At 40.7% G+C, this 15,656-nt stretch overlaps 1 protein-coding gene across 2 annotated transcripts in view; it reads left to right on the plus strand.

The window, feature by feature from the left end:
* Nucleotides 1-8,594: 8,594 nt before the first annotated feature.
* rbfox1 (RNA binding fox-1 homolog 1) overlaps nt 8,595-15,656 on the plus strand; it is a 239,676-nt gene continuing 232,614 nt past the window's right edge. For both annotated transcript variants that reach the window (XM_048609487.1, XM_048609488.1), the window contains exons 1-2: nt 8,595-8,714; nt 9,955-10,197. In XM_048609487.1, the coding sequence (XP_048465444.1) occupies nt 8,682-8,714; nt 9,955-10,197 (276 nt within the window). In that variant the 5' untranslated portion in view covers nt 8,595-8,681. The remainder of the gene's footprint in view (nt 8,715-9,954; nt 10,198-15,656) is intronic.

The following is a 15,656-nucleotide window of genomic DNA, read 5'->3' on the forward strand; positions in this document are numbered from 1 at the left end:
CAGGAAAGCTGACGTTTCGGGCCTAGACCCTTCTTCAGAAATGGGGGAGGGGAAGGGGGTTCTGAAATAAATAGGGAGAGAGGGGGAGGTGGATAGAAGATGGATAGAGGAGAAGATAGGTGGAGAGGAGACAGACAGGTCAAAGAGGCGGGGTTCGAGCCAGTAAAGGTGAGTGTAGGTGGGGAGGTAGGGAGGGGATAGGTCAGTCCAGGGAGGACGGACAGGTCAGGGGGGCGGGATGAGGTTAGTAGGTAGGAGATGGGGGTGGAGCTTGAGGAGAGAGGAGGGGATAGGTGGGAGGACGAACAGGTTAGGGAGGCGGGGACGAGCGGGCGGGTTTGGGGGATGCGGGGGGGGGGGGAGATTTTGAAGCTTGTGAAATCCACATTGATACCATTGGGCTGCAGGGTTCCCAAGCGGAATATGAGTTGCTGTTCCTGCAACCTTTGGGTAGCATCATTGTGGTACTGCAGGAGCCCCAGGATGGACATGTCGTCTGAGGAATGGGAGGGGGAGTTGAAATGGTTCGCGACTGGGAGGTGCAGTTGTTTAGTGCGAACTCAGCGTAGCTGTTCCGCAAAACGGTCCCCAAGCCTCCGCTTGGTTTCCCCGATGCAGAGGAGGCCACAAAGAAAGATACCTGGATTCTGACACTTGATTATGAAGAAAGCTGATGCAGACTTGGGTTGTGTTCACTGGAATTTAGAAGGTTAAACAATGACTTGAGGCTTTCAACATATTAGAGGCACAGATTTCGAGAAACCGTGGGAAGTTTAGAGTTGGGGACATAATTTAAGAACTTTGATTTTTTTAGATCAATAATAAATGTCATAGTTCATAAAATTGAAAAACTAAAACTGAAAACTCATAGGGTGGTAGAAGTTTGGAATGTCTTCCATAAACAGCAATTCATATTCAATAAAATCTTCATTTTAAACATTTGAGTCTTATAGATTTGTATTAACCAAAGGTATTAAGTAATTTAGTGCAAATATAGGTGTATGGAGTTGGGTTGCAGATTCACAAGATTGAAGCTTAAATGGAACATGCTGAAAGGAGCTAAATCATCTATTACTGTTATTACATTCCTTACTTTGTATCATCAGCAAACTTGGATACAATACTTTAAGTCTCCTCAGCCAAGTTGTTGATACAGGTTTGAATAGCTTCATTTTCATTGCTGTTAGAGACGCTCGTTATAGCCTAGGAACCAAAAGTGTCCTGTCAATCTTTGTTTTCTTCTTTAACTATGTCTTGATCCGTGCTATTTCATTAGCTCCATCCCATGAGTCCTAATTTAATGCAATAATCTCTTGTACTGCACTTTATTGAATGCTTTTTGAAGATCCAAATATACCACATCCACTAACAGCCAGTCCACAAATTAACTTCTCAAACAAAACTGGAACTGATTTGTCAAACATGACTTTCTCTTTACAAAACCGTACTTACTCTGCTCAGACATACCTGGATTTTCTAAGTGCCCTGTTAGCAGCTCGATAGTAGATTGCTGCATTTCCAACACTGCTGATATCAGAATAACTGACCTCATGTTTCTTGTTTTCTTTGTCCCTTCTTAAGTAGTCTTGTAACAACCTTCCAACCACTGAGATCATTTTACAATCAGTATTTGCTTTTCTATTGATTAGTTCCATGTGATTCTTTGCTGAATTCTGAAATTAGCTCAACTCTTGGATTTACTACTCTTCTTCTTGGCAAAAATATTATGCCTCTTCCTTTAATATACCACAATTTTAAACTTCTGTTGTTAGCTACAGTGGGTTCAGTTTCCCATAGGTTTTAATTTCTTGAGTAAGTGTAGGTGTTTTGAATTATGAATGAATTCTTTAAAAGTTTTCCATTACTTAGATACCACCATATCCTTTAATCTAGGTTCCCAACCTACTTTTACAAATGTACCCTTTGTACCTATGTATTTTGTTTTGTTCAGATATAGGATCCTAGACTCAAACTTAACTAAGTCACTTCCAACTCAATACAAAACAATATTATGATCACTCTTCCTCAGAGGCTTCTTGATCAGAAGTGTATTAATTAACCATTCCTCATTGCACAATGCTTGTTCCTTAGTTGTTTCCTCAATCTAGAATATATTTCATGAACCCTTTCTGCACATTACTGCCTCAAGTCTTTGCAAATGCTCCACCCATCAGATACAGTGCCTTTAGTGTTTGACTTCTTACTGTTCTTCTGTGAGGACACTTGATTCTCCAATATCCTGTTTGTGTTTTTAAACTTTGTCCTTTTCACACATTTTTTTATTCAAATTACTTTTTATTTATTATTTTAATTTACCTCATTAAGTCTTGAGCTTTTAAACAAAATGCTTAAAAAAATGCAATCAAGGACTAGATTCATAAAATAAAAGCTCGAAAATGGCTGGCAAAACACTGCAGCTACTCCACCAGCAGCTAAATGCATTTGTAGTATGTTTAATTAAACAACAGCCATAATAGGAGGGAGACCTGTGAAACGGCCATGGAGCTAATCCTCCAGCCTTGATAGGTGTCCCTGTGTGATTGTGATTGATGAGGTGATTGTTCTTAACATCTTCATTTGCATCCTTCCCTAATACCCGCAGGCAGAGGTGCTTTGTAATACGAGATGAGAATTCAGTGCTTCTGCAGGCTAATGTGGTAAAGCGATGGAGAAATTGTGAAGAGGGATTGACTGGATGATCAGGATGAACACATTAAGCAATTGGTTTTTACAATCTGCAAGTAATCTCTAAAATGCTTGTGGCTTTTACAGCTACATAATCTAGTGCACGATGTTAAAACTTTTTTTGCTTTATTTTTCAATTACTTTATTTTCTTTAGAAAACAGTAAAATGAGCTTAATGTTTTGTATATTATTCAACAATGAATTACATGTTAAGTATTATTAAGTGTTGGAATATAATATCAACAACAACCAATAGTGTGATGTAAAACTTGACGAACATTAAACGCAAATTGATATTTAAGGTGGTTCCTAGAAATTCAGGTCACACATATACCCATCTGCAGTCTTCTGTTTGATTTTTCAGTCTTTATTTAAAATACCACTACCACTATCATCCAATGTCAGGTTAAACAATCCCTAGTCGGGTATAATATTAACCAGATGCAAAATAAACTGCATTTATGCTTTCCCAACAATTTGCAAACCCACCTTCAAAAAAAACTTCAAAAAAAGTAAACCTACATTATCAATATTTAAGTCAGGCATTGTTCTGACTTCTGCCTATGAGGCAGCAAATTAAACACTGATTTAAGGATGTTCACATCTAAGCTTACTTTATATAGATGCCTTACTGACAGCTGAGAACATCACTGCCAGATAGAATTTCTTTCAGACATGAATGCCTTCACTTAGGCTTTACAATTGAACTTTGTTTCTCTAATTCCACTCCTACTTTTGAACAGCACAACATTAAAAATGAATATACTTTCAGAACAGAGTGTGGGATGGAGAGGTCAGATTAATATTGCCATTCTGATACTTCGTGTAAATGCAAATTAAATACTAAATGCTTCGAAAAAGCTTAATGGTAGTGCTTATTTCGCAAAACTGCATCACATTTAGTATGTTTCTATAGACGTCTTAACCATGCAAAGGAATATTTTTCTTCAAAAATTAAATCAGGAATGAAGCCAAAGAAGAGAATACATTTATGCCATCGATCAGCCACGGTTTTGAACCCTAGCCCTAAAGGTGAGAAGGCAGCTGGTGTGCTAACAGCTGCACCGCCCTACATCATTTTCAAAGTGGATATATTATGTTGGAAGCACAATTAAGGAATTCAGAGCACAAACGGTACATTCGCTGCATTGTGGCTTATAGAATGTTTGATGACTGATCCTGTATACAGTTTACAATTCAGAGGTCATTTCAAGACTGAGATCACCAATCAGTATTACTCCAGTCTTTATTATCTGTGATACTGATTTTCAATAAAATATTTTGGTATTTGGTATTAAAATTGTTCTGCTATCTATTTTTATTTAACTGCTACTAGAGGCTTCCAAATTGTAATCCATGAGAGAATCGGATTTCTATCAATAGCTTGGTACGAAAGCAATATTTCGAATTTTTTTTATTCTCTCGCACAATTTCCCAGATAGATGGGATCACTTGGATGGAGCAAGTGCTAGAAAATGATATAGGTTAGATTTTATACTTCAAAGCCGGTAACTCATCTCCCTTTCAACTGAAAGGACCATCAGGTGGGTTTCTTTAGAAACGAGTGCTCTGATCTCCATGATTTTCGTACTTCTTCAGGTCCTTGGTAATCCTTTGTGCCTGGGCGCTGGCTCAGGAAAATATTCTTGTATGTAGTCGTCAACTGACTGGCACACTATTTTGGTTTTCCTAATATCTACAATTGAAACAACACTACATTTCTATAGTTGTGATTATACCAAAAACACAAACTCAGGGTTGTACAACCACAGATTTAGAAGGAATTATGAATTCATCTCATGCCATCCATATTATGTCTAAACCTGTTGCAACAGTTTTATTTTCCAACACCCAGTTTATGTGCATAAACGGGCAATAATTAGATCAGAATAGTAGAAGTAACCGAACCATTGATTACCATTGCATTTGTTTTGGTAGCATTTCTCAGGCAGATGTTAATTCACGTGGCTGGAGCTCACACCTCAATCAGGTACCTGTGTTATAAAAAGAACCTTGAACATAATAGATTGAGCAGCCCCCAAATGGGTCTTCATACCCTCCACCTAATGCCCAGTTGATGTATGTTCCACATGGAAATCTCCACATGAGCACATCCACCTCTGCCCAAGTCCAAAAAAACAACTGAATGCATCGTCCTGCTGGGAAGATTTATATCTTTTCTTAATGTGCCACCATTCATTGGCACATGCTACTGCTTGTTTACAATGATGGTCTTTACAAAATTCTGGACAGTGTTGACATTTGAGGAATGGGATTTAAATAACATTTTCTCCAATTTAATGCTCATGCTTTCCATTAAATTGGTTAAATGGTTTTATATATTTCTGTGCAGTTGGTACACCAATCACAGTATTTTGAAATTACATCTATCCCAATTGACATTTTAATTGGGATCCAGTGTAAACTTGAACTATATTTGAATAGTGCTACGGAGTTTAATGGAGATGGAATTGTAATTTTACAATGTCAATGTCTGTATAAATGTGGCTTATATTTCAGCTATAAAATAGAGTTAAATTACCCTTCTACAGATGGCATTTGTACAAACACTTTACAAATTCATGGGCATTTGATATGTAATATTAAAAAGATTGCGTTACTACTCTGGTACACAACAATGTAGAGACACCAAACAGCTTTACTGCAGTAAATTCACTGTGAGGTACTCGCCAGGGAACTTTGGAGACAGCTTAAATTTGATGATAGAACCAGTCGCGTGCTTTAACAGCTGGGCAACTCTGAAACATGGATCTTGTCAAGTTGGCATGTCTTTAGAACAGTTAGTTACGAAAACTGGCATGATGTCCTTCCATCAAAATGACTGGTTTAATATCAAATCCTCAGCCTTTGTGGTTATTATTTTTCCCTTAATTTCCTTTTGCCTCCATAGTCATTCATGTCTGTCTTGCTGTAAATTATATTGCTCGGTTGGGGAAAAGGAGAAATGCCTTTAAACTTGAGTAACAGTCAGAATATTTTCCCTCAAAGACAAATGCCCTCAGTTGCATTTTATGGCAGTAACTTGCATCTGTATAAAACCTTAATGTAGAAAAACATCTCTAGGTGACTCACAGACCTATCTTTTTTGTTGTTGGTGGGTCGGGCATTAAGAATGGTGACCATAAATGCATTGGTCGGAGGAGATTTTTAGGAAGTTTTATCAATGCTAGGAATAAGGTAAAGTATTAAAGAGGTTTAGGGAGAGATTTCCAGATTGTAGACTTTAAACAGCTGAAGTTTCTACGCCTCCCTTTTGTGGAAAGGGAGGTGGCAAGGGCATGAGACCAAAAGCGCAGTGAATGTAAGGCTCAGAATATTTTTGAAGCAGATTGAGGTTAGACATGCAAAGACTTATTGATGAACGAGAGGTATCTACTGGGTGGTAGAGACCTAGTATATGTGATGAGCAGATCGATGGGCAATGAGGTTTTAGACATTGGGGAATTTCGAGAGATTGTGGTTTATGTACACTAGTTCAGTTATTGATTAGTCAATGTCCTATCAGTTTCCTGGATCATGCTGCTGGCTTTATTCATTCAAATTTAACTATCTAGATAAACTGATAAAGAAAAAATGTAGTGTATGGAAGCCACGACCTATATTGGCTAATCATTGGCCAGTATCATTATTTAAAATGCATTTGATTATGAACATTTTTAATATTCATGATATTTAAGCTAAATCTAGTGCGTATTGGTGAATTGTTATGAGTGTTGGGATGATGCATTATTTCTACACACAAATTTATTCATTCTTTAAATGCAGCACAATGTAGCATGTTGTAAAAAGAAAGTCAGAAGTCACACGACACCAGGTTATAGTCGAACAGGTTTATTTGAAATCACAAGCTTTTGGAGCAGTGCTGTTTTGTCCGGTGAAGGTGACCCTGCCTGATGAAGGAGCAGCGCTTCGAAAGCTTGTGATTTTCAAATAAACCTGTTGAACTATAACCTGGTGTCGTGTAACTTCTGACTTTGTCCACCCCAGTCCCAACACCGGCACCTCCACATCAAAAACGAAGTGATGAAGACTAACAGTATTGACTTTTGTTGTGACAGTTAGTCAACTGTAAGAAGTAATTTACAGGAATGTATAGTTTGATGAACAAGTATTCAGGATGCATTCTATTTGGGTTTCATACAGGAGCTATGTTAAAATGGCAGCAGACCAACTTAACACATCCCAATTAAAGTATTCACAAAAATGAACACCCCTTCCAAAAAGAAATAAAATGTCACTTTTGTTTTGTAAATGATTTTACAACCTTTTTCTTTGCTCCCCCAGCAAAACAGAGACTCTTGTATTATGTACAGGATGAGCTCTGGTAATTGTGAATGTTGTGACCACCTGCTTTCAAGCAGGAGGAATATCAGTGAGCTGGTCCATTGAGGAATATCCCAAATGGCACGGAGAAGGGGATAAAAAGGAAGACAAAAAAGGAAAAAAATGTCCAAATCAAACCGGGGAATGGAAATGCGTGTTCACATAATCACGTATTGATTTGTGATGTGACCATTTAAAACTTGTTTGTCCAGTATATTTGTTAAATTATAATTATTTTGAAACTCACCTGAGTAACTGTTTTATGTAATCTGAAGGAAGGACCATGAAAAAGGGGCTCAAAGTCTTTCAATTATACTGACTTTTCGTTTTGGCTGTTTACTGGGAGTGCATATTCTGTGTTGTGTATTGGTGTGTCAAGGTAGTGTTCACTCATTTTCGTGCTGCAGCTGTATAATTGGCTGTTGCTGCTGCTATCAAAGACTTGAGGGAGCTTCTTTTGAAGCAAAGCTGATCCCTTTACAGCCGCAGCTAGCAAAGGGAATTCAGTCAGTGCGTTGATGGACTTTGCATTATTTAGTGTAGGAGCAGCTGATCCAACCTTGATTACAGTCAGGAAGCAAAACGTTAGTACTGTGCATTAGGGATGTGTACGCGATTCATATTGTTGATGTTGTTGCACGAATGATGCAAAATTCTTCACTTTTAACTTTGTATTCTAAGAGAAAAGAACGCACAAAAAAATTAAGAAGCACCAATGTCTGATTTCAATCATAGATGACAATTTTGAAGCAGCAGCATAATATTTTACAAATGTAAATGTAAAGTGTAGGTGGTCATTGCTAATCAGTTATCCTAATCTCAACTATATCCTCACTTTAAATAACGTTCAGTTGGCCTCTTATCTTTGAATATAGAAAGGGTGTCTCAACTCATTAAATTTAATTTTATTTTTGTAGGTCAAATACATATTGGATAACTCATGAGTAGATAGAAATGAAGGAAATAAGGTCTGTGTAATCAAGCATATTTTTTCCAGATGTGAGGGTTTGCTTTTGTAAAGCCCTCTGTGTAAGTTTTTAACGCTTAAAAACAGATAGATGATGAGAAGCATCCATTTATATTATTAGGCTGCAACTGCAGAAATGTGGAAAATGTTTTCACAGTCACTAGCTCTCACAAGTGTGATAAATTAGTAATGGCAATGCAGTGGAAGAATCAAGCCTGCATTTGATCATTTTGTTTCTTCAGCAATAAGATTTGTAACTAAAGTGGCTTGAGGCAGAAATAATGCTTTATTTAGTATCAATGTGTGTGGGCATTGCATCAAAAAATGAAAAGTACTCTTTGCTTTTAAAGCTGTTGTTAAAGCAGCCAAAGTATGCAGAAGCTTGCATACTGCTATTTGATACTGTTTCAAAATATCTGGCAGTCGCTATTACACTGTATCTGGTAGCAACCATCGGAGGAGTGGCCTTCTGTGATTAACTCGGGTAAAGGCCGGAAAACCCATATGTTTCAGGTTTGGGAGCAGACAGATGTTGAGTAGGAGGTCAGAAAACAATGCATAAGCTCCCCCTCTCACCACCGCTCCCCCCACCCCTAACATACACATGCTTGCACACGCCTTCATCCATAATTGATGCTTGCTTTTGGCAGATGCTTTAGGGCCTAGTATTCGAGCTCATAAGTTTATGGAGGAGAAAGGGAGAAAGATGGTGCAGCAGGTATTATTTTTCCTTTGCTTTGAAATGTATTTGTGAGATGGGGTAGATATGAGGGAATTGTTTGAATTGTGAAACTGGGCATTAGGCGCAGGTCCCATGTGAGAGCTAGACTTTGCTACAGTGTGAATTGCTCGTGCTGTAAGTGCTGCAGTGATACGAGGTTCTGTGGTGCTGCTCTGGTCTCCAGGTGCACAACAGCATTACACTGTTAAGGCTCAGTAATGCAAGCGTGGCAGCAGGTTTTTTGGATACTCTGAGGAGTTGTTGGATTATTGTTCATTTCGCTGTTACACTAGGGAACTCTGTAACTGTGCATGAGCCCACATTGCTCTCCTGATGGTGTGGCAGTTTTACTTAATATAATTTACATCAACCTCGCAGCACTTAATGTAAGCTGCAGATCCTCTGTGTTTGAATGGTGACACTGTCTTGTGTCCTTACCGATTGTCACAAAAAAATCCCAATGTAATTGACTGCAGAAAGCAAAAAGAGCTCTGAATCACTTTTTTTAAAACTGGCTCCTTCGACCTTTTATGTGGCAGAGGAGTTTTACGAAGCCTTCAGAGCTATGTCAGAACTGACAACTTAAAAGGATTTTTTAATGTGTTGGGTCTGCGTAGACCTCGATGTGATTAGGCTGGTTTTTAGTTATATTATCGCTTGCCTTCAAGCTGAAAGCAATAAACTGGGTTTTTAGCTGCGCCACGTAAAGCATATTTTCGAGCTAAATGTGGTTTTCATTAGATTTGGGCCAGCACATTTAGCAAAGGCTGACAGTCTGCCATCCTTTGTTCGTCTCCTCTGCTGCCAGCAACTACTTTATAAGGGATTCCAAGCCCCAAAGCAGCTTCAAAAAAAACCTGATGATTTCAATAACAATCCTCACAGTGTCAGACGCTGCTGAGACATCACACTATAAACAGTTTCACATTTGTGCTAAACATTTGAGTTTTAAGCTGCAGGAAGCTTTGGGTGCTGAGGTAATGTGTGAGAGTTTAGTGTTTCTAATTAAATGTTGGCAGTAATTATCACAAAATGTGAAAGCATGAATATTAATTTTTTTGGGGGGGAGCAGCATTGAAAGCACTGATGATGTTAATAAGAGTCTGCAGGGTCCACACAACAGCTGTTTTATGGCTGAGGAAAGACTAGTAGGAGAAATCAGCATGCCAACTATACCTGAAAATGAGATTTCCCTGTCTTTACTCCTGTTCATGTTATTCTTTCCTCTGATCCACAGGGTAACCAGGAAGCCACTGCACCCCCTGACACTATGGCGCAGCCTTATGCGTCAGCTCAGTTTGCTCCACCTCAGAATGGGATCCCGACAGAATACACAGCTCCACATCCCCATCCAGCTCCGGACTACACAGGCCAGACCACAGTCCCTGAGCACACGTTAAACATGTACCCTACTGCCCAGACACATTCAGAACAGAGCGGTACCGACACAAATGCACAAACCGTGTCCGGAACAGCTACAGTAAGTGCAAATTTTCTACTTTTCCAGTCCACAGGTTCAGAACTACAGTCCTTTTGGTCGTCTGCATTTCATCACAGAAGTACCAGCTAATTAATGCTGGGTTAATATCATGACTATAAAAAGATCTGTTGGCTCTGAACTGGAGTTTGGATTTCACTTTTGTCTTCTGTTGATTGAAATATTTTTCATAACCTTTCAGGACTTCAGAATATTGTCACCACTTTTCTTTATTGAACGGGCAAAAAGCTTCTTGGAGAAGTCTGTTTGTTTGGGAGGACACAGTAGCTGAACAACCATGTGTCATTCTCTTCATGCAATTTACGAATTACACAATGGTTTTCATACTCTTGGGTCAGGTGCTTGCAAACCTAAAATTTGGTTTTGTCAAACACTTTTTTCTCAGATTGTGTCTTTTTAATGTGTTCAAATTTCAAGAGATCTAAGTATCACCCAATCACCTGGCTGTTCAAGGAGCCAATAAAATGTACCATCTACAAAGCTTGACTGAAAATTTACATTTAACCACCAAGCACTCCCAGGAGGAAGCAGGAGCTTTGAGGCCGATTGCATTGAGCAGTTTACTGAAAAGCTCTGATGTCATACACTTACTTCCATGATGGTAAGAATAACAAAACAGAGCATTGTGTCTGGCCTCTGTTGCTGTAATTCTGCTTTGTTTGGTTACATTAAAAATGGAGCTGGACGTATCACCCATCATCTAAGGTCGAGACGTTTTTAAGTTGATTCCAATGCAAATTCCAAACTTTTTAGGAGTACAAGCTTTGAGTTATTAAAGTAATGTTTGTATTAATAAGAATACTGCTATTAGAATAACCAGAATCTAGTAATTTGTGATGTTGTGTTTAATTGCGTACTTTGCGTATGGAAAGCATACAATGTTTAATCAAGGAAGCATTGAAACACATTGACCAGTTCCACTCAAGTATCAACCCTCCAAAAAGGCATTTGCTAAAGTTGCTAGTCCAAGGGGACTCCTCAGTGCATACCTGGCAATGGTTCTAATCAGGACAGTCATAGCCTTGGAACTTTGCTGTTGATTTTTTTTTGTCAAATACTCCATCAGTGCCAGATCTGCAGATGTAACAGCAAGGTCAGGAGATGAATGTTATCTGTTAACATCAGCATAATATTTTAGTGGTAGCTGCGAGGCAGTGTTACCAGGCTGAACCTGGCAGCTTGTCTCAATTTCATCACAGTTGATCCATAAAACACTTCAGGTATCATAGATGCTAAATACTTTGAGGATGAAATATTAATTTTCCATCTTGTTTTAATCTTACCTTCACTGATAATGGGAAAATCAGCAGATTATATTCAATTAATGCTTCCGCTTTTGGGTGGCTTTGGATAGAAAATTGATGGAAGCCCAATGGAATTCACTTAAATACCTAGAAAAATATCCACAGAATATTGACGGCCAGGGGTTCTTGTGGTACAGTGGTAATGACTCTACTTCTGAGCCAGGAAGTCAGGTCTCACCCTGTCCTGGATGTTTGTCACAACGTGTCTGAGGAGCTTGATTGACACGCTGAAGGCCAGTCAGTCAGAGACACATTTTAGTTTGGAGGCAAGTGTACCATTGAACCATTCATGTATTCCCCCCGCTATCTTCTACTCCAAACCAAAGTCCCACATCTAATGACTATGTGAACAATCTGTTAATGAGCTTTAATGCTGCAACGTTAGTTGTCAGGAAATGGGATGTAAAGCATAAATTGTTTAATCAGCCCAAACTGCCTTGCTGGGTCGCATCACATCAACCAGAAAACTGGAAAATATGTACCTGATGGGACAGATAGGGCAAAAACAAATGACATTTCAAACATCTGACCCTCTGATTGGGAATCACTCCAACTTTCTGGGTGGGATTTTCCAGGACAATGGCAGATGGATGAGCTTCATCAAGCAAGAGGCCAAAGATCAGATTCTCATTGTTGAGAAAAACCTTAGCGATTAAGTTCTCTGCCTTCAGGTGATGGGGCAAGTATGTTGGCAATAGCTGGCGTGAAGCCTATCTGCATGTACTTGCATCTCATGAATACAACAACTTGTTTGCATTAACTTCACCTCCCCAATTAACTTGTACCCAATCAAGAAATTTGATGCTTCGGAAACCCTACAGTGAAATGTAGGTGTGTACCTAGTGAATTGCAATTCTTGATCCATTTTGAAGTAAGTACTTGTCTGTTTGTCCTTATGGTGGTAAGGCTTTAAATAATGTTCACACTCATTTGAGCTGTCACTTCTCTAAATGCAGTTGACATATCCATGTGGAGCAAGGCATCCTGTCTCCCTGGGTCATCTCCAACTCTAACTGGCACAGGGCTGACAGGGAGCAGCTTGTGGCTCAAGGGCATGCTTTGTTTGCACAGTATGCAGGGGGCTGCTTGTAGCTAAACAGCAGGCACATAGCGGAGAGCTGCATATGGCTTAAATTAGTAAAATTCCGACCCAAATGTTTAATTCCTCTCTGGCCGCAATGGAATGGAGGACAGCTTAATGCACTTCCATTTTTCTAGAAGGGTGGAGAGACAAACCAGGTAATTACAGACTAGTGAGTCTCACACCAGGGGGAGACAAGCGATTAGAGAAAATTCTGGAGGAGGGAATTCATCTGCTGTGTAGAGGCAAGATTGGCTCAGGAACTGTCAGCATGGCTTTGTCAGAGGGAGATTTGATACATTTTTTCCAGGTGGTGACCAAGTAAGTCGATGAGGGTAATGCAGTTGATGTAGTTTATATGGATTTCAGCAAAGCTTTTGTCAAGGTCCCACATGGGAAATTGAAAAAGAACTTAAAAGCACATGGAATCCAGGGTAACATGCTTTTCACTATTTTTTTCATGTAAACGTACATGTGACAATAAATTTCTATTCTCCTCTAAAATTGGCTTAGTGGCATGAGACAGAGGGTGGTGGTGGAAGGCTGTTTGTGTGATGGGAGGCTGGTATCCAGTTGTGTACCGCAGGGATCAGTGCTGGGTTCCTTAGGGTTTGTGATACATTTAAATGATGTGGATGAGATTGTGAGGGGAGGTGGTGGATGGTGATTATACGTACATTTGTGGATAACATGAAGATTGGCTGGGTGGTTGACAGTGAGAAAGAAGGTCTTAGTTCAATAGGATATAGATGGATTGGTCAGATGGGTAGAACAGCAGCAGGTGGAATTTAACCTTGATAAGTGTGAGGTGACACACTTTGAAAAAAGTAATGGGATAAGGGAGTACTCAATGAATAGCAGACACTAGGAAGCATAGGGGGATCTTGGAGTGCTTGTCCACAGATTACTGAAGGCAGCAGGACAGTAATAAGCTGGTTAAGAAGGTATATAGAATACTTGCCTTTATCAGTTATCGCATAGATTATAAGAGCAGGGCAATTATGTTGGAGCTGTACAGAACTTTGGTTATGCTACAGCTGGGTACTGTGTGCAGTTCCTGCAATATAGGAAGGATGTGATTGCACTGGAAATGGTACAGAGGATTCACCAGGATGTTGTCTAGTGTGGAGAAGTTTAGCTATGAAGAGAGGCTGGGCAAGATCAGGTTTTTCTTTTCTGTAGAGCAGAGAAGGCTGATTGAGGGGTAAATAAAATTATGAAAGGCATGGCAAGACTTAGCAGCAGCAGTTGGACCTTGATGTTGAGGGGTTCAGGAAGAAGTTTCGGGACCTCAGTGGTTACAATGACAGCCAGTGCACTCTGGAGGGCAGGATGAAATGTCATAGGGGTGACAGGGAACAGTCTAGTATTCAGTCTGAATCTCTCCATTCTGGAAGAGTATCAAGTGTACTGAACAACACTCTACCAAAGTAGAAACGGCTGCAACCAAAGAGGCAGCAGATTTCACTTGGGAGCAGAGGGTCATAGAGTCACACACCACAGACTGTTGTGGACAGCTGGAGGGGGCCTGCTATTGGATGGACAATCATGTTAAGCACCCTTACAAGACCAGCTCATCAATAGTACTCAAATTATCATAATACAGTGAGCTCTGTTGAGCCACATACATTTTTGTCTGATTGCCAAATCACAATCTCTCGGGGATGCAGTAAACAATGCAAATTGATGTAGAAGTTGCCCCTTTTGGCACAAACCAACTTTTGCAAGCCCTGCACAATGTGGAAATCTGGCTGGATGCCATTGCCTCACTAGGGGAAGGGTGGCAAGGTTGTGGCTCGAGGGTGGTGTAAGATGCTGGGTGGCTATCATGCCAAGGCCACATTGGAAGGTTTCTGGTTCAGCCTCCCTGAAGGGAAGCTGATTTTTGCTGGATGCTGCCACCTCGTACATGTCATGTGGCTCACCAGGAGCTGCCCATTAAATGCAAGCTGCCTGGGAGCACACGAAGAATGAAGAGGAGAGAAAGATGGGAAGGTGATGGATATGTCTAGGGACAGGCTGGCAGCAGAAATGTTTAAGAGACACATGGCCACTTGCTTGCCATCACCGTCTCCACAGATCTCCTGAGAGCAACAGCAGGATGACACACATCCCTCTGCCATTCCTCTGCTGATGTTACTCCACCAGGGGAAACCAGAGTCTTCACCAGCTCCATGGGCAGCAAGAGCTACAGCAGCAGTAGGATCTGGTACTGGTGAGGACAGCCTATAAGGGCACAATAGCCTGCACTGTCAGACCAGCAGAGACTGAGTGTGTGGCCCGAAGCCAAGTCCATAAGATCAGTCCGCAACAAACAGCCCTCTCTGCTTAAGACAGACCATCAGTGTTGATGCCATCTCAGGATATCCCAGGGCAGTGTCTCCTAGATCTCTGGCTGCAGGTGTGAGTACCTGCCTCCTCATGGATTAGGAGGGTGCCTTAAAGGTGGCTGCAGGCCTTTGCCAGTGGATCATGTCTACCTCTGCAGAATCTCACAGGCATCACATGATCCAGCAAGCTGCCACAATGCCTCTATACTGGAACGTTCACAGCTGCCTGCCACCACCGCCCACCACTTCCCCCCACCCCCCCCACAACCCCAGCACATACCTCGATGGTAGGATGGTGACAACCATTAAGTGTTGACTGATGGCTCCAGTCAGGGGGTCACACGCTGACACTGTGCACCCATACAGTGCTGTCAAACAGATCATAGGACTCGGGAAGATGAGATTCAGGCTGGTCACTTGGCACAACGCATTACAGCCCAGACAGTGTCCAATAGCAGAGTTGTTTGCTACTCCCTGCACAGCTCCCTCAGCAAAGGGGGGATGTATTGGGAGAGGAAGAGATGGACAAGCAGGAGTTCTGTTCAGAAGGCAAAGCTGAGGATGCTGACATGGCCCAGGAGGATCCTCACTCACAGGTTTCAGTTCAATCGAGCCATGGTACTCAGAGCTAGAGGGGCATATAACAATCACGTAGTCCAGCTCCCCCCTGGAAGTGATGTGCTCTGTGAACATGTTTCATTTCCTGGTCTTTTTGTTCCAGACCAG

This window comes from Rhincodon typus, chromosome 21 (genome assembly GCF_021869965.1).
Source record: "Rhincodon typus isolate 14 chromosome 21, sRhiTyp1.1, whole genome shotgun sequence".
Taxonomy (NCBI): Eukaryota; Metazoa; Chordata; class Chondrichthyes; order Orectolobiformes; family Rhincodontidae; genus Rhincodon; species Rhincodon typus.